Source organism: Tigriopus californicus, chromosome 2 (assembly GCF_007210705.1).
Source record: "Tigriopus californicus strain San Diego chromosome 2, Tcal_SD_v2.1, whole genome shotgun sequence".
Taxonomy (NCBI): Eukaryota; Metazoa; Arthropoda; class Copepoda; order Harpacticoida; family Harpacticidae; genus Tigriopus; species Tigriopus californicus.
In genome coordinates this window covers 9897356-9921755 of record NC_081441.1, presented here as the reverse complement: position 1 = coordinate 9921755, position 24400 = coordinate 9897356, and the positions used below count along the sequence as shown (strand labels likewise).

General features: G+C 39.7%; 3 protein-coding genes across 11 annotated transcripts; 2 read left to right on the top strand and 1 right to left on the bottom strand.

Moving 5' to 3' along the window:
• The first annotated feature begins 50 nt into the window (after positions 1–50).
• On the top strand, positions 51–3130 carry LOC131892693 (uncharacterized WD repeat-containing protein alr2800-like). The gene is made up of 7 exons (XM_059242518.1): positions 51–59; positions 140–184; positions 945–1218; positions 1284–1504; positions 2054–2305; positions 2386–2602; positions 2893–3130. The coding sequence occupies exons 1-7, from the start codon at positions 51–53 to the stop codon at positions 3087–3089; spliced, it is 1215 nt and encodes a 404-aa protein (XP_059098501.1). The 3' UTR covers positions 3090–3130.
• Positions 3078–21956, bottom strand: LOC131890530 (serine-rich adhesin for platelets-like). 7 transcript variants are annotated; one of them, XM_059239899.1, is made up of 10 exons: positions 21805–21956; positions 9305–10154; positions 8395–9186; positions 8100–8222; positions 7273–7903; positions 6931–7206; positions 6269–6811; positions 4557–4625; positions 4214–4492; positions 3078–3360 (listed from the first exon to the last, which is right to left on the bottom strand). In XM_059239899.1, the coding sequence occupies exons 2-10, from the start codon at positions 9530–9532 to the stop codon at positions 3188–3190; spliced, it is 3114 nt and encodes a 1037-aa protein (XP_059095882.1). In that variant the 5' UTR covers positions 9533–10154; positions 21805–21956; the 3' UTR covers positions 3078–3187. The 7 variants fall into 7 exon arrangements, 6 of the variants coding, with proteins under 6 accessions (XP_059095882.1, XP_059095875.1, XP_059095898.1 ...); XM_059239892.1 differs by lacking the exon at positions 21805–21956 and having other exon boundaries at positions 9305–10272; XM_059239915.1 differs by lacking the exon at positions 21805–21956 and having other exon boundaries at positions 4226–4492; positions 9305–10272.
• On the top strand, positions 15236–20413 carry LOC131890620 (uncharacterized). 3 transcript variants are annotated; one of them, XR_009374337.1, is made up of 5 exons: positions 15236–15310; positions 15607–15896; positions 17961–18280; positions 18353–18677; positions 19536–20413. XR_009374337.1 is itself a non-coding variant. In XM_059240017.1 (4 exons), the coding sequence occupies exons 2-4, from the start codon at positions 15718–15720 to the stop codon at positions 18673–18675; spliced, it is 822 nt and encodes a 273-aa protein (XP_059096000.1). In that variant the 5' UTR covers positions 15236–15310; positions 15607–15717; the 3' UTR covers positions 18676–19446. The 3 variants fall into 3 exon arrangements, 1 of the variants encoding a protein (XP_059096000.1); XR_009374333.1 differs by having other exon boundaries at positions 18353–18706; XM_059240017.1 differs by lacking the exon at positions 19536–20413 and having other exon boundaries at positions 18353–19446.
• Positions 21957–24400: the final 2444 nt, after the last annotated feature.

Below are 24400 nucleotides of genomic sequence, written 5' to 3'. Positions count from 1 at the left end.
TTGTTTAATCGATACGCCTACTACCATCACTTACACTCAAGTTTTAGACCATGGCACAAGTAAGCGAGAAAAACAACCTGAGAGAATAAGAAAGTTGAATTGATGACGTTAAAACTTGTTCACTTAATCTCTTATCCAGGATTCTGGACGATTCAGCAACATATCTTGGAACCGTGTGAGTCAAGTAAGTTTTTTTGCTCCTTTTTGAACTTTACCACTTGTGAAGATATTTTTTGACATGTTTGTTACCATGGAGGATCCAATCATAGATATTAAATTTTTCGTTAAAATCGTTGCTAAATATCATTTATGGCTAAATAGGGGTTCTTCTTTGTAACCTCAATAATGATGTGTTTGCCAAATCAGTTTTTTTAAAATTTACAATGCTCCACATGATTGGCAAACCTCACATCAACTTTTTTACTATCAGCCTTAAAAAGTGCTTATGTTTGGTCTACAGCCTCTCCAAGGTAATATTAGATGTGTTGGCCCCAGATAAGCAGAACCATGAGGTAAGCTGAATTGAAATTATGTTTCCAGATAAATGTAATCTTAGTTAATTGAGATACATCAAAATTTAGACATTCAGCCAGCAAATTCCTTTACCGTTTTATATGCAATTCGCATTTTAATCTATGAAATACATTCATAAAAGCGGACACTCCCAGCTCATCAACAATCGACCGTTTTCTTCATTCTTCAATACTTCTCCAGCTAAGGTCAAAGATTGGTCCTCGTAAATAAACGATCAGATGGAGCAATCTTAAACTTATTACACATGAAAACTGATTGCAAATTAGTACTCTATTATGCCTTAGTAAAAAGCTAACCAGGTTAATCCTATAAACTGATTTATTCGTCATCCATGAATAGACAACTTTGGTGATGTTTTGCTGCTAAGTATCACACTGCGTAGCTTCAATCCATCAATTTTTCTTTCGAAGCTATCCAAGCAAACCGATGGAGGAGGAACTGCATCACCCACGGGCTTTTGTTCCATTGCCAGTTTAATCCGCTCGGCTCGTTCATCAAGACGAGAAAGCCAAGTCAGTACTGTGAGTTCTGGAAATCTCTCCAAATCAAGATCATTTCTTTCGAACGGCGATGGAAGCTCATCATCTGGTCCAGTCATCGAGGGCAATCTCCAGGTTCTGGGAGGCATTGATTGCGGGGAGACTGTCTTGAGTATCCAACACTCAGAAAATGGAAGCTCACTTTGTAAGGTGCAATTAGTTTCGGCTGTCAAGGCTACAATCGTTCACCCTAAGCTCTTTTGAATCCAGTGGCGGGATTGGTTTCGGGTCAGATCAAGGTGTATAATCCAGTCAATGGCAGCATCGTCACTACTTTGGAAAATGAAGAGATCTTAAGCAATGGAAAAGCACTAAGTCGACTTCGATGTAAACCATACACCGATTTTCAACCCAACACCCTCGTGGCAGCCACGTACGTTTCGGGTCATCTGAGGCTTTGGAATTTTGCCACGGGACAATGCGCAGCTCAGGTAATAAGACTCAGTGATTTTTTTTTCATCACCGTTAGTTTTAAAGCTTAGACGAGGTTGCGTAATCACAACTGCTTTGTTGCGTTGGTGCCAAAAGATCGGGAAATATGCTTAAACATGCGCAAATGATTTCCGAAGAGTGATAAATACTTTATTTTGTAAAGACATTTAAAACTTTGTTGACATTGCAAATTGTTCATAAAATGCTACAAATTGCTCTTATACCTATCCTGAAAGGAAACAGGCACAATTTCCCTAACAGTAAAAACAAATTGAAAAAGTGGGTATGTGGCTCAAAGCTTATTTTTTTTGGCTCAAATGAAAGTACTTATAAATACCAAGCCATTATTATGCTGAGCTTTTTATTTGTCTATACTTAGAATCTACGGAAAGCAATTCTTAATAAGAGAAAGAAACGCAAAACTTTGAAAAGTCCTCTTGATTTCGAAACATGCCTGGGAATCCCGGGAATATATCAAAGAACATGAAGCTGGTCTACCTTGGAAATCTTTGGTTGTCCTATTATTTGACATGACGTATTTCTTTAAGGTCAGAGACGATGATAAAAATGCGGAATATCTGAGTTTGAGTTTCAACCCGTTTGCTGATGTCATTGCTGTGGGATTGAGCAATGGTCATATCAAACTCTATGATGAAAATACTCTGCAAGTAGTATCACTTCTTCACAAGAGTTTGAGTCCGTTTAAAAACAATGGTCACACAAATCGGGTTCTTTGCATTGCCAATCACCCAACCAATCCTCACGAATTCGTGTCGTCCGGTTGGGATAACACGCTTCAGGTACAATACTATTTTTTGCACGAACTAACTACCTTTACTCTACAGATTTAAAAAGCTTTTAAGTGCATTTCATTGGTTAGTTTTGGGATGCTCGTTGTCCCAACTCCATTCGGTCGACTTTTGGCGCCTTTGTGTGCGGAGAGGGACTCGTTTTTGATCGAAAAGGGCGGGATCTGGTGGTTGCCTCATGGAGGGGAAAGCAGCAACTTCAATTGATTGATTATACAACAGGGAAGCTAATTGAAGACATTGAACCCCAGCTGACAAATCACTATCTGACATCAGCTCAATACCTGAGTAAGTAAAAAGAGCCAATAAAGAGTCCCTCAGAATCTGAGCGATGAAAGGACATGCATATACATATCCAGGTTGAGGGAGATGCGTAGTTGTCGATAAGTTCATAGAAAATGGTTTAACTTGCTTTATGATTTCCTTTTAGTTTGACTTACTATCATATCAAACAAAACAGGTTGTTTTACTGTTTTACATTTGAATGATCTAACTTTGCCCAATCTTTGGGATACTTTGTCTTATCACCCTTCGAAAGATTTGTTCGACGTTTTGTATCACGCAACCTTACCTTGCAGACAAAGACCTTTTGATCACTTGTGGAACTAATCTTGGGATCATAAAGGTGGTGGATCTTCAGAAGAAGGCCACGATCGCTTCCATAACCGAATTACCCGGAATTTATGATATTGATATGGCCAAAAAGGCTGTGACTGGGCATCGATTTCTCATCACCAATAACACAAGCATTGTGACCATCGAGTACAATAAATGATTTGTATATTTTTCAGTTCTCACTCGGCTTCAAAAAAGTCTGATTTATCACATGAGGGTTCAATCAATACAGTTGTGGTAGTTTAAGACTTGTGTATACTATATTCCAATCATATGTCCACTGAAGTGGATTGATGGGGCAGAGGCAAAAGAATTGACATTGGAATCACCATGGTGGCCCTCAAGGGATATGCGTACGTAAACCTGATCACCAACCTCCAGTTTTTCCATGACAACCAATGTGGTCGTGACAAAAAGATCATCGTCAAAAACTGAAATGAATGTTGAAAAGAGCAATCAGTAATTAGGACATGTTACGGCAACACCATTTCAAAATCGACTCTATAATGTACGTATTGTGACTTGTTACCTGTGCATCTCACACACCTATTCCAAACAAACTGAGTGAGAGGAAAGATCAAGATCAAGAGATATTGCAAAGGAAAAGCAACCTTTCATATTTAGGGTTTAAGTGTATTGCAGAGTTATGTTCAATCTGATATCCGTTGTCCCGTGAAATGGACAGCTTTATTGTTGGTGGAGTGTATTCTCGAGGCCTTGTGATCGTTTTCGATTAAGACTTGAATGTAGACGGTGTCACCCGGTTCCAAAAACTCCAAGACAGTCACAGTTCCGGTCACCATGATATCATCATCAACGCCCCCTGAAAATTAAAAATCAAACTTGGCATGCCAGAAAAACACAGAAAAGGCGGAAGAGAGAAGGCTGAGAAGGTGTTCATGAACAAGGGACATTATCCTTGGAGCCCTACGAACTATACGACCACCTAAAATCGCATTTTTATTACATGAAAAAGTTCAAAAAAGGTCAGTTGTTAAGAAAAAATGAATAAGCTTTTAGCTCTTCAACCCAAAACTGCTTGTCGATTGTTCAAAAATGGTAACCCTCCAAGAATACTGAACGACAAACTGCCTAATTGGCCCGATATTGTGAACTGGTTAACTCAAAGCACAAACAGTGTTCCTAAACGGAATACTGATAAAAAGCCAAAATATGTCAAAAAACCTTTTTACCGTGGAAAGTTCAGAATGATGATATCATAGAGGCAAAGTCCGGAATTACATATTTACAAACACCACGACCAAACATGCACATAAATCTCACCAAACACCGCACCGGCTTCATTGGTCTCAGCCGCAGATCGACCGAGAAAGTCGAGAACATTGTTCCTGTTTCTCCGCATTATGTCAGCCGTGACCCGATGGCCGTTCTGGGCATTGAACAACCCGGTAAACGACAATCGGTAAACTCCTTGCTTTTTAACTTTAAAAGTCCCACTTTCTCTGTCCATTCCCTCCGTGGGAATATTGCAACGGGTGTATGTGACGATTCCCTCATTCCAATGAGGACTTGACTTGTAACAAGCAAAAGCGACTGGACGTCCTGTAGGTACAAACTCGGACTTGAAATATGATTTAAATTCTCTATGTGGGAATCATACTCTTACTAAGCTCGTCCAATTCATCGTGAAGTAATCGAAGTTGCGCCTTCAAATCCTGGACGATTTGTGTCAGGTCTAGAAAAGGAATTAAAAGTGGTGTGATTTGAACATTTTCACTTTATTTGGCATGTGAAGCAAAGGAAATTCAAGGCAAAACACAGTGCAGCACCCTGATTTTGTGCATTTTGTGGAGGGAGAATTTATACAAAGACATGTTACAAAATAATGTCCAGTTGAGGATGGGTAAAGCTTTTCAAATGTCTGGCTGGATATATTGCATGCTTGAGTCCAGAGGTAGCATCACGATGCTAACTCTGAACAAGTCGATTGTCCAGACACATCTTAAAAATGCTTCACCCATTTGGGCTCCAATGAGTTCAGCAGGTTTGCAAAAGGTCAAACAAGTCCAAAGATGTTTCAGCAGGAACATCACAGGGATGAGAGAGCTCTCGTATTGGGAGAGGTTAGAAAGGTTGGGACTGTAGAGTGTTCAAAGAAGGTACGAAAGGTATCTGAAACTGTACGTTTTCAAAAGCATCCATGAGCTTTGTCCCAACCCAGGATTTAGGGTCAATTGTAGTGACCGTAGAGGCTTAACGTGCGTTTTGAGAACACCTTCAAAAGCCCTCGAGAATCCAGGCTAATTAGAACAATGAAGTCCACTTCTCTTCTTTCTCGGGCTCCATCATTGTTTAATTTGCTTCCCTCTGATATTCGTAGGTCGTATGTAGAAGTTGATCTAATAACAGGATATAAGTCAGACTTGGACAAGTTTTTGACTAAAAGTCCCGATCAACCTTATATTCAAGGGTTAGCCCGATCAGCCAACTCTAATTCGTTAGTCGATCAAATAATCTTAATAAATAAAAGGTAAGTAAAAAGAATTAAGTTCTTGTCTTGAACTGCTGGGATTCCAATCCCAGCAGCTTTAAGGAAACCCGCAAAATATTCAAAAAAAGTTGTAAATGTAATTGCAATTGCATTTCGAAGTAATTGAATTTGAAATCGAAGAAGCAGAAGTTGCAAATAATTATATTTCAGCCGATGTAATTAAGAAATTTGAATCTGAGATAACCTTTTGATCTTTCGTTCATTTCAGTCTTTACTTAATCAATCACATAAATCGGTTGCACTAGCGTCCCCTCCTGACTTCTCACATTTATTTGATGTTATTCGCAGAGTTGTTTTCAGAAAGATTTTTTTTGTAAATTGGCTAAACATTGAAAAAAAAATGTAATTGATTTGAAATTCAAAAGCAATTGCAATGAATTGCACTTAAAATACCTAGTAATTATGATTGCTGTGAATAGTATTTGTATGTTTGGAAAGACCGCAACTCAACATAAAGTTAAAAGTAGTATTTTCATACGACGTCTCGGTTTGTGTATGGTGACATCAAAGTGGTTGCCGGGAGCCCGGAACCCATATTGGAATTTCGTTCCTCAAATCTGAATCGAATTGCAACAATGTGACGAGAAATTGTGACATGATCCACATAATTATCTTAGTTTAATCTTCTACACACAGTTGTGAATTCGTGACAAAGTGGTTGTTTTGTGGAGTGGTATTTAGTTGAAGGTAAAGTGTGCGTATTAGCGCAACTTTGTTGCTTGGATCTGATGCTACTTCCCTCTAGTTTTTTTCTAACGTTGGATCTTGTCCCTACCATTTCAGAAGTGCAACGTGAACACTTAATCTTTTTTTGCTGTGAAACTAACCATTCTGTAGACTACGCTTCAAATAATCAAATTCACGTTCCAAGGACTTATGGTAATCGGGGATAGTAGTTGTTGTCGTCGTTGTTGTAGTTGTAGTAGTAGTTGTTGTTATTGTCGTAGTAGTAGTTGTTGTTATTGTCGTAGTAGTAGTTGTTGTCGTAGTAGTAGTTGTTGTTGTTGTCATTGTAGAAGTAGTGGTAGTTGTTGTTGATGCTGTTATGGCAGTTTTCGAGTTTGTTTGGATAGATGTAACATTAGGAATAGGATTATCAAAAGGAAAACTGCTCCCGCCATCTATGGGCGGGTCGGTGGAACCTGATAGGGCAGGATTAGGGTCTTCCTCAATCAAGTCAAAAGCGGGGATCAATTCCGAAAATGGCTTGATTTGTAAGGGTGATTGTCTGTCGGTGCTAAGTCTAAAGTCTCTGTCCGATGAGATGGAGCCGGACTCGATTCGGTTGAATCGTGTTCGATCCATTCTACTCGAAGGAATGCTGTCAGCATTAAATAATCCTCTGAGGCCAATAGATCCACTTTCTTCAACTTCAAAGTAAAAAAGAAGCGGAGGAAGAAAAACGGTCTAACAGCTAATCCCTTTTAGTTATCTACAACTGTTCAAGGGTACATCTTGAAACCCAATTCAAGTCAAATAAAGTACACACCTGTTGCTGTGATAGGAGTTGTGGAGAATGGTGTGGTGGGGTTGGTCTCCGGATCGCTGGTTTCCGTGGAGTTCTGATTGTCCGATCTTGAAATGACAGGGGACACAATTCCACTTGGATCCAAGCCTCTGGGACGGATCTCGATTTGAGATGTGATAGAAGTGTAATTTTTTTCCATGGAACCATTGCTGGCTCTGGCCTTAGGTGGAAAGAAATTCGTCCCTTCCAAAGGCAAAGGATTCCCTCGACTTGTGTCGATCTCTTGTTGACAACAATCTGCAAAACCCCCAAAACCAGGATTTAACGTTCAAAGAAGGAACACCATTTTCCCTATGGACTTACGAGCACTGTTATCGTGGAGGTGTGAGAATAGTATAATCAAAAGAATGATAGTGAATATGTCCACGGCCAAAAGAAGGAACAAGGTCCAACAGGGCAACTTCTGTCGATTATCCTGATCCCGTTTCTCGTAAGAATCATACGGGGAGAGAGGTTCCCGCTGATTCGACCAGCGTCCTTCGGGTCCATTCTCCAAGCCTCCATTCATGTGGGCATTGCTTCCATTGCTGCCCCCAAGCATGCCTCCAATCCCAGGGATCATAATCAAGAGCCCGTTAAAACTCGACGAGAACATGTCTCGAGCACGATGAGCCGCAGTGAGACCTCGAGATCGGCCTCGACGATCCACTTCACCAAATTCGGAGGCTGTGAGGAGGCTTCCATTGGGAGAGGCGGATCTTAGGTTTAAAGGCGGTCTTGAGGCTGAAGTGGTTTTCGTCTCAGTATCATTGGTTAGGTTGATGCAGTCATTTGATGCCAGGGGATCAGGCTCGAAACGGTTGTTTGATTGAGAGGAGATGTCCAATGTGGCCAAATGAGCCGGAGAGCGATGACTTTGCTCCTGAAGAGGAACATCCGAAGGAGCTCTTTGAGGTGGCCATAAATTTCTGTTATTTTGCGGTGGAGGAGCAGTCTAGAAAGGAGTTAGCTTAGAATTATAGTTAGGCGATCTACGATCCCCAGTAGCCAAGAGTCGTTGAAAATGCAATAATGGCTTGGGGAGGATGAATAGTTAATAGAAACGCAAGTAAAATCAATAAATTTTGTAAGCTACGTCAATGCCGAAGAATGATCCAAATTACAACAACGACCTTGGATTTTGCTATTACCTTAGGTGGAGAGCTGGATCCTGCGGATCCTCTCGAAAATGTTTTGCTGAAGCTGTTGCTGAGGAACTCCTTGAAGCTCTCTCGGTTTTTGGCCTTCTTGGGTTCTTGGCATAAGCGGTTGTCCTACATGGTTCAAAATGAAAAAGATATGCAATGACCAAGTGGTATATTAAGGCACTTTGAAACATAGCGAAAAGTAGAAAAACCAACACAAACACGCGGTGAGTAGTTTGAAGCGATAGCATCACGAAGAACTTTAGAGCACATCTTAAAAGCATATTGTACAATTTAGTACCTCTTGGGATTTCTTGCCACCCCGATTGTGCATTTGTTTCATTTTCTCAAAGTATTCAGCTTCAGTGTCATTGTCAGGTCTTTTTACAGACGTGCCTGGTTGATCCACTTTCAGGGTGCCCACTTTGGAGGGCTTCCGAATATTGAATATGCGTGAGTCATATACACATCGTGCACCATTCCCCTGGGCTCCCACACTTACATTGGACCGCAAAGAGGCTGTTAGATCAGAGTGGGATCTCGTCTTCCAATCATTCAGACTCTGACTTAAAAGATCTCCTCGAACTTGATTGGACCCTGGAGATGAGATATAACCTGGGTCCTCCAAATCCACGAAGTTTCCATCTTCATCCAAAATTTTGGTAGTATGGGACGAGGGACGGTCGACGCGAGGTCGGATCCCAGATTTGACATCGAAACTTTGAGACTTTCTAATCTGTTGCTTATTCAAAGACTGGATTGCCCCTAGTTGATCCTCGGCTTCTCGAATGTCAAACTGACCCTGAGCCACCCTGTCTGTTCCAAAACCAGAGTCATAAAGGGCACTGGAATACTTGGGCCTTTGACTTGGCCTTCTCATGGCCCCGTCATTGTTGTTCCCTTTGTGCCCAAACCCGGAAACGTTCCCATGATGCTCCATGACTGATCCCATAGAAGAAGTCAAGGACAAATATTCTTTGTCATCCCCAAAGACGTTGGATATGTCGGCATCTAAGCTTTCTTCCATGAACAACTCGGAGTTTCCTGACCTTTGCGAGATATTGCGCCGGGTTGCATCTTCCGAATGAAGATCCTAATCGTAAACAACAAGGCTCGTAATGGAGATAAAAGCACGTTTGTAAGCAAGCGAACAGGCCAGTTTATCCAATATAAGATGAAGGACAAGAACGGAAATTAATGAACGCACATACCCCTTGTGGACGCCGTCCATATCCGTGGCTCTTGGGCTGCTCTTTGAAAAATTTGGGTGCGGATCGTTTCCTCCGATCGGCAGTTTCATATTGTTCCTGGAACTGATCCACTTGTCTCACACTGGGAGCTGATGTTCTGACATTGGGATCCACGCCAGAGTGGTCCATACTTCGTTGGAGTTCCAACATCTTGGCTCTTCGTTCTTTCCGGATGTCATCGTCGTTCATTGTTGCCGTCAAATCAGGTCACTATTTCCAGAGTATCACAGATAGAAAAACTGAGCCTCATGCAATTAAGGCCTCCTTCATGGCTGTCTCTCTCTTCAGGATTGTGGCTTGCCTCATTAATTATTGATTTGCTCCACTTCTATCTGGACGGCTCTCATATCGATTTCAAGTGGAACCACGTTAAATGTAACCTTTTCTGGGCCTTGGAGAGAGCACAGGTAGGCCAATGGTTTCCTCACGAGAACCGTTCCCCACTCGCTCACTTTGAGACAAAACTGAGGAACAGGCCTTGAACAGTTTGGGTTGATTGGAAATTCCTGGGGTTTGTGAATCGAATTGGTTAATCAATATTGGTGGCCACTTCCTCTACAAGTGTATAAAAGGTCACTCTCCGCACGTCTTGCTCACAATCGACCTTCTTTTGCTCTGTTTTCCCTGGTTGTTTCGTCAGTTCCTCCAAGTCATTGTCCGTCCGTTGAGTCTGGTTGGCGGTGGAACCAATACGCACAACATATCGATCTTAGCATACATATTTACAAGGGATACGATTAGTTCTGTCAAACCAGCGAGACGGTGCTTGATTTTGCTTATGCTGTTCATCGGGGTCAACTTACATTTATGTCTGAAATGAGCACGTAAAAGATGCAAAAATGCCGTCAGAAGATCAGGAATTATTTACGTTAATGCTTTGATTGACCAATAATTGGAGTTAGGTATTGATACCCAAAAAATGTGCTGGCAATGCATTGGTACAATATGGATTGGAGAAAATTCAAGGCAATGGTTTCATATTTTCTTAACTTTTGCACTGTTCCAAAAATGAAACCGAATTTTTCCCTCAAAAATAATCGCACTTAGTGTTTCAGAATATATAAGCTTCCTTTTCAGAGTTATGTACCAAGCAAAAAATTGCTCTAAATAGCATGGGCAAAAATCTCACTACATATTAGAATGAAAAAAATGTGAATGGTTTTTTTTTACCTTTTTTGCCCAGGGATCGCCGTTTGAGTTGATGAGGCCAATTGCATCATTTGTTAGTACTTTTATCACCAATATTTTAGTAAATTTTATCACTGGTGCTAAAATTCATTTTCTTCAAAAAATCTCTTTAAGGTATCACACCATCCTTAAGAACTTATTTGCATGTTTGCAATCCAAAGTAGTAGTTCATTACCGAATAAAAGATGGTTTTTATTTCTCATTTGAGTTTTTTGACAACCTATTAACTTTTATTGCAAATGCTCATAAAGTTCGCCCTAATTCTGACAATAACTGTCACCATTGAACAAAGAAAATTACAGCATGGTATAATGATGCTAAATTTGTAAATTTGTGTACTTATTGAGCATCGAGAATACATGATGCATTATCCTTAAAAATTGAGAACTTGTGGTATGAGTTGTATTTAGCTTAAAAAGATATTTGGTTCGTTTTGACCATAGACAAACAAATTTGGGATGGTTAATCCAAACTTCGTATAAAAATAACAGGTCTTTTTTTCAAGCATGAATACTTATTATCCCAACTCATGTGACGCCTAAAACCTACTGTGAAATTTCAAATGCAGCACTAATCCTAATTTTGTCTCAATGTGTTGCTGGTTGAGCAATTGAATCTCTTCATGTCATGTTTTCATTCGTTCCAATCCAATTTCATTCCCCCGGGACCAAAGTCATTGCCAAGGCAAAAGGAAAGCCCGCCCCCCAGTCATGATTTGGGAACAACTCATGCATGCGCCAAGAAGACCAGTCCGAGGGAAACTAGAAATAATGCACATGAATCGAAAGAGTTAGGCTCAGTTCCACAGAAGGTCCTCCCTGTGATTCACGAAAGCACTTACAAACGTTCCATTGAAGGATGTTCCAAGTGGTCTTTGAAATGGAAAACTAGAGAATGATGGCAGACATCAATAATGCAATGTTTGAAATGTCAAGGCTAAAACATCGTAGTTTAGTAGGCTTTTTTGACGGATAAAGGCAACACGCTGACTCGAACTTGAAAATATTGTACTTTTGGAAAAGACCCTTAGAGAGTTGTGGAAATATTGCCAAGCTTATAGATGCTCAAGTAATGATTTCTTGCTTGAAAATAAATTATGTTTGTGCAACCTTTTGTATATGTTACAGTTTCACTGTCAAGACCTCATAGAAAGACCTTTTTTGACTTTTAAGATCTTTTTCCATTGAGTTTGAGGCCATCTCTCTTTCTCTCGGGCTATCATCCGATGTAGGGTTAGGAATATTCCCGCTTCATTAGCACCAGGGCTGATTCAAACATGAAAATGCATATTTTGTCGCTTATCCTGAACTTTTTGCATGATTTGCACGATTTTGTTTTCTTGAGTTTTTTCCAATTTTCATCGTTTTGACTCATTTCATTGGAAAAATTGAAAGCGTAAAAAATATTTTATTTTAAATATTTTGAAATATTTTATTGAGGGATATTACCACTTCGTTGTCACAGCCCAGCATTAATTATTACCTCACGCTCGGGAATCGGGTTCGCCTATTTAAGCTGTTAAAGCAACAACTCATGCTGTAATCAAGTACCGCAAAGAACCTTGGACTTGGCTTCCCTGGGATCGAATCAGGATTCGCAAATTGGAAAAAGGATGCTCTACCAGTATGTTACTCCAGCCAGCCTTAGCCTCTACGGTCACTAGAATTGACCCTAAATCCTGGGTTGGGACAAAGCTCATGGATACTTTTGAAGACGTACAGTATCAGATACCTTCCGTACCTTCTTTGAACACTCTACAGTCCCAACTTTTTTAGTCTCTCCCAATACGAGAGCTCTCTCAATCTTGTGATGTTCCTAGTGGAACATTTTTGGACTTGTTTGACCTTTTGCAAACCTGCTGAACTCATTGGAGCTCAAATGGGTGAAGCATATTCAGGATGTGGCTGGACAATCGACTTGTTCAGAGTTAGCATCGTGATGCTACCTCTGGACTTAAGCTTGCGATATATCCAACCAGACATTAGAAAAATGTTTACCTATCTTCAACTGGACATTATTTTGTAACATGTATCTATCAACTTTTGAAAATTTATTGAACTGTACTGCGGTGGATAGCAAAGTGGCGACATCTGACCCAAGCATGACCTGGCACTTTGTTATTGTCATAACATAATCCAGAAAACTAACATCACAAGAGTAGAAACCGAGGAAATGTGAACTTGCATCAAACTACCTTGAAACTTGCGCTTTATTCTACTAAGTCGTTATCAACTATTTTTTTGCAAAGTAACCTACCTGGCTCTAATAAAGAATCAGCAATCTCTGAAATCGTGCCTTTTTGTTTATTATGTAACAATGATGTACTAATATGTTTGTTCCATAGTTATGTTTTGCATTTTATGCCATAATCATCAGACGTAACTAATGTGAACGTGGAAAGCCCCAAAAATGGAAACAAATATCAATTGTTGATGTACGTGATCGATCATTTCAAACGGATTTGAAAGAAATTACAACCCAAACACAATTCGAAAGACCAATCCATTCCTATAAATGTGAGAATCACATGCCATGGACCTCTTTCAATTCTTCGTCTGAAACGAAAGAAGCCTTTATTGGATGATAAATTTTATAGACCGAGTGATCCTGACCTTGATAGTATCGGGAAACCATTAGAATCCCTCATCTTTGCATGATTCTTCCCAAGGGAGTAACTGTATTATTGATGGCTTCGTTAAGCATATAAGTCAAGGTCCCTAAATTTGAGTCCTGATTAATCTGCTCAAGTCTGGAATTCAAAGAACAAAAGTATGTCAACGTCTAGTTCTTAACTGAAAATGAACTAAAATCCTAAATATCCCTATTGAATTGCAACTCATTGCTTCTAAGCCTTTATCCTGAATCATGGTAAGCTCCATCGAAACTTTCATTACTGTTGGTTTCTTCATTTGTTCTTCAATGACAGCAGCTCAGATTTGATACATATTGTTAGTTTATTTCACTTTAAATCCCTTAAAAGAGCATTTCTGAGCCACAATTTCAAAACTGCAGAGAAAAGATCTCTCACTTATAAGAACGCGAGGATACTGTTGAAAACCACGCAACCTTCTTGTTGTCTCCACATATGACAAACCATGGTTCTAAAGCTGAATTTTTATAGTACACGCTAAAACTGACCTCGGTCGCCTCCTAGTGTTTTCCCAAATTCGGCAACAAAGCCCCATTATCAAAAGATTGAATTCCGATACTCACCCGAGAACAATTGTGACGCGGCGCTTTTAGGGATACAATACCCGATGACACCTAATTCAGTCATGGCTTATGGCTTCTCGGCAAATAACCTATAACGTGTATCCAAAACCATAAATAACACGGTGCAATATCCGGCTAGATTCCAAATGTCATTTTAATCTCTTTAAAGTGCTCAAGAAGGAAGAAGACTTGGCTTTGCGGGCCATGAGATGACTTCTTTCAGAAACTTGGTTCCGTACCGTTGCTTAACTAACTACCGCAACCAATGATGTGGTTGACCTTGGCTCAAGCCTAAATGCTAAAGAGGTGCACCAGAAAACAATTGTTCAATGGGGGAAAAGACTCGCAATCTTTCTGCAAGGCTATCATTCAAGACAAGTGTAAATGAGAATATTGTCGAATTAGCAAATCACCTCATTTTCATGCCTACTATGCCATCTCTGCTCAAGAAATGATGTGAACAATGCCAACCACTTAGCCTTGAGTCTCCTTGACGTTATCAAAAAGCAATCTGCATTATCTTGCCTTGAATATTTTGTTTTTAATTGGTCACCCTCAAAAAAGGAAGAAAAAAAGCCAGTCCAATTGCGGGAATTTTGAAATCCTATTCAAGCATTTGATGATGGCATCAGTGTTCTGAGCCAAATTAGGTCAGGAAACCGCCCAAACCGCTTTGAACAAATGACCTCTTCGCAATGGTATCAATTTAAAAGATCGAGAACGAGCCAAGTATAAGTGGTAAGTCGTAATGGCAATGATGAGCAATCTTTTCTCGAGGCAAAGTCAAATTTCGGCAACGTGCAATAAAGACGGCGCAAATCATAGACTATGCGATAAAGAAGATCTTTCGAGATAGAGGGAGGGTTCAACATGGTTGTTTTTATAGGATTGACATGCTCAATCTATTACGAGAAAGTGTGAGTGGAAATGGGCGAATGTCAGGGTCGCCAGATGGTAAATAGATTGGTTATTCATGCATGTGCAAAAATTGTTTTTCCCCCGCCTTTTTCCAACTGCTCTGGTTGTCCGACCTACGTTATAGCACTAGATTTGTCAGAAATGGCGAAGACGTGCTAAAAATGTAATGGCAAGTGTTCACTCTGAAGGATATTGATCAATCTCATTTCTTTTGGCGGTAACCCTAAACAGATTTGATTCCGGTTCATCACTGTCGAAAATTGGCGTGTGTATGGACCATAAATCATGAGACGAGATGATGCTTCATAGTTTGACTCATAAATTAGCTCCAGAGTCGTTGCTTTGTGATCGGCCTCAAGCTCATTAGCGCGTAAATATCTCATTGAAGAATGTGGCGGAGTGTTATCTTCGGTCAAACACAGTTACTTTTAGGTTCCACCCAATCCATAGCACGAATTGCACGTACCACAGTAAATTGATGATCAATAACATGACCCTCATCGGTTGGATAGGAGTAATTGCCTTTTGCTCATCTTCTTGTTTAGCTATGGACACACTTCCCAACGTGAAGGTCAGTGCTCAATGAAAATAAACAAAGAATTTCAGTAAAGCTTGTGTACATTGCCTCTGTTGAAGGAATAGAAAAAGGTAGCTCAAAACCATTTTGATTACCAAACTAGTTTAAGACTTTGAAATTGGTTGTAAGAATAATTTCTGTTATCTTGTCAAAAGAGACGGGATGCCTTTAACCGCCCTGAGGTTGCAATTTCATTCTGTGAACGGTTTGCAAAGACACAAGAAACAGAATGTCGACGATCATTTCCCCTTATATTCCGTCTTGATCGAGAAACTTGTGCCGTCTAAACCTATGTACAGTAATGATCAATCGATATTTCTTTTTGTACTTCACCTAAAAGTAAAAGACCGATCTATTTTTCTCCAAGAATGGGCTTGGCTTTCTCTTGAAGTCATTGGCATGACACCACGTGGCCTTGGTTAAAAGCTGAAGCCGAAAGAGGAGTTTCGATACACAAAGGGCAGAATTTGGTTGCTTGATGGTGACTATGCCAGCCAAATGGAAACGGAAGCAGACCAAGATGAGATTAGTGTTTGGTGTCAGACGATGCAAGCCACCCACGATCCTTCAAAGTGGACGGGAGATCGTCGCCAACCAACAATCAATCAGGGGATGGCCGTTTCCGAATCCAAAACCTCCACCAAAATTAGATACTGTGTAAGTTAAACGAAACATCCATAGGATTATTTGTCAAGTATGAGGAAACGGCTTGGGGAGCTCTGATATTCATTCATAAGAGTAGGCTTACCCAGAATTAGGTACTCACATTTGTCAGGATTTATTGTTCCAATGAAAGGCAGCTTTCAGTCTGTGGAATAGCCCTTACCGCCTTGGCATTTACGTTAATCCCTCTTCAAATCTTGTCTAGAATCCAACCCGTCATAATGAGGAAAAATCCGGTTTTTTCCGATTTGCGTAGTCTAAACTTTGGTCTTGCCATACTGATTATTTTCTTTACCCTAATTCTTTCCCAAGAGCAATTACGCGTCTATTTTTGGCAAGCAATGATTTTGGGGTGGCCCCAGCATACATATTTAGCCTCGTTTACATAATGAGGTCTAGAAAAGCCTTGCTTTAAAGCCCCGGCTTACCAGGGTTTTAAAAGAAATCTGATGTCTCAATATGGACGGTAAGAATACCAATTGCCTCGAAAGGTTCAAAACATGACTGCCAGAGCTCTGAGAAACAGAAAGTCAATTTTGGAATTAAAGTGGATTAAAATATAAGGTTTAAGTGTCAAGGTCAGTAACCCTTAGAATGATTCAATTGTGCTCATAAAATTACTATAATTTTGTTTTATAGGGTCTATACAACGCACTCAATATTTTGAGCTAGCAAAAGTCTGGCAAAAACCAACACGGGATTGAGAATTTTGGAGAATTTTGCCATCTGCGTAAGATTCGTGACATATTTTGGTAGTTAGAATAGTGGGAACACGGTGGTAAACATGTTGACCGGTAGAACCAAAGGTAAAATCATAGCAATATCTGGCAACACTGAGACTTACTCAAAGGTGTTGGTAGTTTGTCTATTTCTGCCCTACCAGCCTATTTGCATCCTTTACAGCCCCACTTACGTCAAATTTGTCAGACGTCCGACGCCAGGATCTAACATGTGATGAACCACATGATTGCTAAATAATCCTTTTGTAATGTGACATGATAATAGAATGTTGTTAGACACTGACGTTTCTGCACACAGTAGACCTTTACGGTATTTCAAAGAATTTGCTAAACAGAGTTGGAACGCTTGAGGAACCAATAAGGACAAACCAGCCATTGACACGTGTTACCGGAGCAATTCAATCTGACAGGTGGAAGGTGTCACACTATTTACTTATTATAAGAATTGTATTTGCTTTAAGGAATCTGAATGTTGTTGTTGGTTTATTTCAAGTTCAGAGCCAAATAGCCTCTAAATGAATGAGCATAGAAAAAATTTCTAAACCTCATTGACTAGCCATTGGCATTGTCTTGCTTTTATATATATAATTGTCCTTGCTATTGAAGTTTCAAGTGAAGGAATTTTGATCAAGTTAGGAGCTATGTTAACTACATTATTCCAGAATTTGCTCTGGGCTAAAATCGAAGTCAAACTCATTGAAAGGGTTGAATAGTAGCTCTCTCCAATTCAACACTTCATGACGATTGAAATCCTGCCTGCATTTCAATCAATAAAATGTCATCCTCTTCATCCTGGGCCAATACCTTCATTAAGATTTGATTCCCTAACCAGAAATCGACGGTTTTCTTTATGCTTTGTTCATAATATTCCCAAAATCGGACAGAGTCGCCAATTTTTCGGATATGCCCTTCTGAGTTATAATTTCCGCTCATCAATCTAATTACGGGCCAATCCAAAACCTTTCTTCACGGGTTGCTGAACCCTTATAAATCAAAACAAGTTGGATCGGCTGATCAGCGTCGCATTGAATTGATTTGTTGAGGGGATTTTTAGAATCTAGGAACTTCACCAACTTTTGAAATGTTTCTTTCCCTGCTTCAATAAGTTTCAAAATATCATAGTTTAAGGTGTAAAAGAAAATATAAAGCGCTGGTATAATCTTCATTTACTATCAGTGAAGACCATTATTTAAAAGATTACGAGTCTCCTCCACTTTCGTACAAAGTCTAAATGAGCTAAGCTCGATGGGTAGAGGTTTTTCCTTTGAATATATTTATTTATCGATATAATCCTTCTCAACATGGTTCGGAACTTCAGGATCTCAAGTTCGGATTATTACCTCATATGGATGATGGACAACGAAAACATCTCTCCCTCCGACTTTCTAGTTAACATTAAGCGCTTTCAATACATCAGAACCTCAGGCTCTTTTTTATGTCAACATTACACGCGCCATTCCTCGAAATGTTATCACCGCTGGACTTCCAAGGATGTGTGGATCCTTTTCGACCTTTTTGACCAAAGTGTCGCCATTTTTGGTCAAAAGTGCCACCTTTGTGGATCAGAAAGTTCATTCCTTCAGCCAAATAAATACTCCAAAGAGAAATGGGAGAAAATCTGCCTCCAAGCTCTTTTAGGTGAATATCATTGTCCTCTTGAATCTTTTAAGCCAACAGTTGCAATGATGTCTTCCTCTTTTTTTTCAAAAGGTGCCAACAATGAAGTAACCCAAAGCTCTAACCCGGTCCTGGACGAGGATGACTTGAAAGATCTGAACTCACTTTGCTCAAGGAGACCGCATGTAATGGCTCTATGTGAGAAATGCCACTTGCTTGAAGGTCCTTGTTGGATTCCGCACAAGTTCTCAGATTGTCAAAGGTGCCAAAACAGTGCGGCCAAGTGTTGTTTTAACCCTTCCAAGTATTTACGAAGTGCCTTGATTATTTCGGTCCATAATTTGACCAAGGCCAAGCCCTCCAAACCCGAAAGAAAGTACTTCACCTTCACCAATCAACCCAAGATTATGACTTGAAGGTCCTGTTCATTAGACACATGCATTTTATGTGCTCCGAAAATGTTCTGACAGATGCGTGTGTCCTACTTGTGGTATAGCGTATGGTAGATCATGCTAAATAGAATATATAAAAATATAAACAAAGGGCTGTTAAAAGACCAATTAGGTTTCAAGCAATTTGGTTTCATTGTCGCTCATTTTTACAGACTTACAGAGAAAGGTCAATTAAAAATCCCGTGGTTTTCCTGCAGTTTCAACATCATCTATTGCGTACGTTGATTCTCCAGTAGAGCTATCTATTTATGTATCTTTTGAAGGAGTCAAAGTTGATGGATGCCTTTTTTGTCATTACGGACTCATAACAATTACGCCTGATAAGACCCGAAATTCTTGTTGCTCAAGTTCAGGATTTTAGATTCATGTAACTTTTCGTTTGATTATAGGGGAAAAAAATACACGACACATTTTTTTTATTTCACGACAACTCTTTTTTTTATTTATTGATTCATCTTTTTTTGCGAAGGCAAACAAACAATACTTCATCAATAGCAGTAACCAAGTATTTAGAAAACGGAATCCACTGATTCCAAAATGAATTTAAAAAGTAAGTCAAAGGAAAAGAAATTGAACTTTCGCCCGAGCCTCACTCAATGTGTCCGCATTATGCGTCTAAACTTGCTTCCTATGATCACACCATTACTAAAAGCATTATGTTCACATACCGATTTATCAAATCATCTTTCTCAAGCAATCTTATGAATTATAACTTTAATTGGTATAAATTTTAAAATAAAAATTGAAAGTACATCACTTCAGCATAATCAATAATCCACGGGGTCCCAATCTGTCAAACATTTTAAATCTAATTCCTCCTTCAGTCGTCTCTTACTTCTTTCCAACCAATTCGACTCGGCATTGAGTCATACTTCTGACGAGGATACGAGCCCATTATGAGGAATCAGCTGTACTCAGGTTAACTTTTGAGGCGTCTTCTTTGAATCGCCGGTTCAACAACGACGTGAACAAGGACCATTGGATCAACCTTGACCTGAAGACCTTACAAGGACTCGGTTCGTGATTCATATTCTAATCCGAGAATGCCACAAGTTGGTTTTTGCCAGATCATGGTAGTGTCTCATTTTGTGAGCTAGTGATGGATGGAGTTGGATTTTAATCCGCGCCCAACTCTTAATTGAGCACCCAAGCCCAACGAGGATAATCAAGCTTTAGCCCCGAATTATGATTGTATTCAACCACACCAACACCTTCAACACTAATGATGTACAGTCAGTACTACGAGGACAATTCCAATAAAAACCGCGGAATCGATTTGATTTTTGATTTTTCAGGGTGAATACATGGTTGGGTAATGGTAATATACATTATGAATCTCAAGTTGACGCTAATTGGGCCCCATTCTCGATTGAACAGATAGGTTCTGGTAATTTGGAAGCTGTCTTCTTGCGTCAGTTACCATCTTTTGAGCTCCCTGACATGAGACACAATTTGAGTCGGCGGGGATCAATGGGAACAAAGATGAACAACATGTCAGCCCAAACCATCAACCCCAACCAACCCAACCAATCCAGCTCTGCCAAAGCGGCACAGATGCCCGAACTGTTTATTAATATGATCATGCAAATTTTTGTCTCACTCTCTTTTGCCAAAGCTCCTGAAACGTTCAATGAGGTCATGAGGTTCAAAAAATACCCAACTGGAGTGCACTTCATTATGAATATAGTACAGAGTGCGTTACATACAGTCAAAACCTAGACAGGAAACCCCTGAAGAGACTCGATAATGAACAGCAACAACGACTCCTCTCATGACTGTCTGTGAACCTCTGGTTGTTGCGTAAGATCTTTCTGTTTCGCTATGACATGACACCCCAAAAGATTCTGCTCAACATTGGCAATGTTCTCAGTGATCTATGTAGGGCATACATAAAAATGAAACTAATTACCTATTGCTTCCAAATTCTCATTGCAAGAAGTATACATGACTCCAATGAAAGTTATTGAAAATGAAAAAATGACGATGGAAACTGAATGGGTCTAATTAATTTCATCAAAATGTTCTTGAGAAGATGTTTTGCCGTTTAGGATCATCTCAGTAAGATTTTAGAAAACTTCTAGATTTGAAGGGGTACGAAAATTTCGTTTTGTCAATAGATTATTTAGGTTTGTTAAAATAGATATCACAGATGGCATTGACAAGTGTTGTTTTGGTGTTTACATGAGAAATGAAGAGAGTTTGGATGGACAATAAAGTTTCAATTAGTTAATAGAAAATGAAAAAATTCTTGTCTATTGCGCATGACAGGATTGTCTGGACTGAAAACATTTTGTGTCAGCTTCTGGCGATGGTGTGATTTTTCCAGATTTTGAGCCTTCTTGACCTGAATAAGGAGATCCTGATCATATTCTAGGCTTGAGACGTTCGTTCTTGAAAGACCGGCCACAAACAGTTTTGTAAAAACTGTTCAAAGCGCACAAAAGTTTCATTTGATTTCCTACAAACGCTTGCATGCACAATGAACTCCTTGGTGTTTTGATTGGAAAATGTGGGATATCAAGCCAGAAAGTCATTCGTTGACAAATACCCAATATTTTACACATGTTCAGTGCTGTTTGAGTTTTGTGGTTGATAGATGTTCGGTCCATTTGCCAGTCGATGAAATGCGTGTTCAACATTTATGTCAATATCGCATCGACCATTGAGTTGATCAGCATTTTAATTGAACCCCAAAAGATCACATTTAAGAATGAAAGAATCATTCGCGATCTATACATACAGTAAGTAGACAAGATCTTGAGTCTTGGTCCTCGTCTTCATATTCAATATGCCTATGAGTGCCTGTTTGGGTGCCTTATCGGGATTATCAATGCAAAACATCTCCGAGCAATAACGAGTTGGTTGCATGACAAAAAGCTTTAGAACCTGAAAAAGGTCACCTGTAAGCCAAACGCGTCTGCAGAAGTTCCTGAACCAACGAGAAGGAACCATAATCAAATTCACCCATATTCAATAGGGCGTCCCTCAAGGGACCATAGTGGTGACAAACGACCGGAGGTTCTGTATTGGTTGATGAGGAGAGCCATACAACTGCTCGTAAATTGACAGATATGGTTTTAATGATACACTTACTCTCAATGCTTTTGACACTTGGGTGTATGAAGATGTTTGTCACGGCGATTTGGCAGGATTAAGCATGCTCATCTTGTGAGCAATGCCATGAACTCAAACAATAGTGACAAAGACACTTTTCACACCTTCCTCCAAACGGCGTGAGGTTTCAGCTTATTGAGGACTTTGTCTATGGAGGAAAAGGGTGGCTTTTTTGCTTCCAACCCTTTTCCGACATTACTTTTAAAAAGACAATGGTCACGTGGCTTTATTGTTTCGGAAGGCGACGAAAATATCACTAATAACTTTTTTCTGCTGTGATTTGCAAATCAAGACGTTCTCAAGGAAGACTTAATAATATCTACATGTCTCCTCCAGTCATCTAGAGAATGATGATGAACACCTTCTTCAAATGCATTACATTCCTGTATGTATGAACGGCGTGTGGTCAGATGATATATTTAACACGCACTTTGTCGTCCATTTCAAGATTCCCATGTAGACTTCCAACAGACCACTGTTCCCTCTGCTAAGCTGGACGTAAACGAGGCGGAAGACGGACTAATTCGTACAAAGTATGTTTTCTCCCTGATGATAGTATTGTTCGTTTCATTGGAGGGAGGTAGCGCCCTCTCTTTGCCCAAAGTGCGAACAAACAATCGTGAACAGGACAGAGTGAGGTAAAGATCTCTATTTTGTGAAAAGCAAAACATCACGTTGTCAAAAATGCATGTATTACAAATTACTTTTTTTTGCAATTGGGCTAATTCAAATCAACTTTGGGATTTCATGAGACTGTTTACTATTTTTCATTAGCGTGATAATTGGCTTTTTGCATACACAATGAAGGTTAAAATGCAAAACTCTTCGGTCTGATCTGTTCACTACTGTTTGTCTTCACCTGGACGAGACAGAGGGCGCTGTTAAATGCCATGAAAAGCTCAATTAAAATGCGGTTTGAATAATGAATACCGGTTCCTTTGGTCAGGTTTTGAATAGACTTTGAGTCAAGAAAATATGAACGCACAAAGAAGTTACAGTTGATGTTTCGAAAAGATGATACCTGAATTAGAATTTTGGTCTTTGATGCCCATCCATGTGCAAAACTTACTGCCAGTTTTGGGTAACTGTAAACCATTGTCTCAAATTGAACTCGTTTTTTCTTTGACGTAATAGCTCTCTATTGACGAGACAATAATATTTGTGAACAGATTCAATTACAATTTTAGACTATTTGCTTATGAACGTACTTATCAACATTACTCGTACAATTACTTCATTCAATGTCACATCATTACCCATTTTCACAAATTAGAAAATACTATTCTTGGCCTTTTACTCGTTTTTAATAACATCGTTACACTCATTATCGATTCTAAGAGCGATTTGTTGGATTTGCAAATGAAATATGAGTATGGATGCCATGGAGTCAGACAAAGGTCTGTGACTACCAATATTCCGAAGGGATGCTGGGCCAAGGACAAAAGGGTGTTAACAAGTCCTTGGTCAGGTGGGGCAATTTGTGTCTGGACATCACTTCTGGAATGGTCAGATTCGAAGCACTGTTGGTCACTAACCTTGTGGACCTGAAGAAGAGGGTTCGCTCGGTTTCGCATTTAAAATGCGTCCATGCATTGTTGGAATATTGGGACACGCAAAGGTATTGCAAGAGGAATGTGACGTATAAGGAGTACTGTCAAATTTGAGGGGATGAACGGAGTTTGTAAACCTCAAATAAAAACCATAGAACAAGATTGTGATGATGTTGGGCCAGAATAGTTGAATAGCCATTGGCAATGGAAAGCCTTCAATAGGAACTCTTTTGCACATGCATTTGATCCTGGCCCTGCCTTTAGCTGTTGAAGGGTTTAAATGGTTTCTGAAAGGCAATTGAACTCACCTTTAATTTTCTGAACGATTTAGATTGACTCATTGTTGATGTGGAAGAAGGTGGGAGGCTGAAGATCTTTTTGGAAAATCAACACCTTGATTGATGTTTACGTTAAGGCCGGTCTCCTAGCCATTGCCATGGAGGGCAGTGGTGGCTTTTTCAATAATTCCACGACTAAAACAGCTAAGGGAATCAGGTCATGCATATTTAATTGATGAATGGTTTATGGAGGGTCCATGGTGTTTGAAAACTTCAGGTCTGTAGGTTAGCTACATATAAGTTGAAAAGGATTGGCGATAATGGACCTCCCTGCGGGAGGCCAAAATAAGTGAAGTAGCAGGAGTATAGGCCCTCTCCAAAAGGGATTGAAGCATCTGAGTCCCCCAAATGTTAACCAGCAAGACACAATTTGAACCCGGCACTTCCCCCAGAACTTTGGAATTTGATGACACGTTTGGTCCACTCTTATGAATTTTTTAGAGCAGTTCACATGCTATCCGTACGCTCTCCCCATGTTTCTATATTAGATTGTACATTTTCCTGATTTCACAATTTCATTTCATAATTTCATTCGGCTTCTCCAGAAACCGAATAAGATATATGCTCTTAATGTTTTCGAAAGCAAGGAATAGGTTCCATGGTGGGAATAGCGTTCTTGTGGGCAGTCTTGGATCGTCTTCATTATTGTTCTTGATGACTATGAAAACAGTTCTTAAAAGTGGAGAA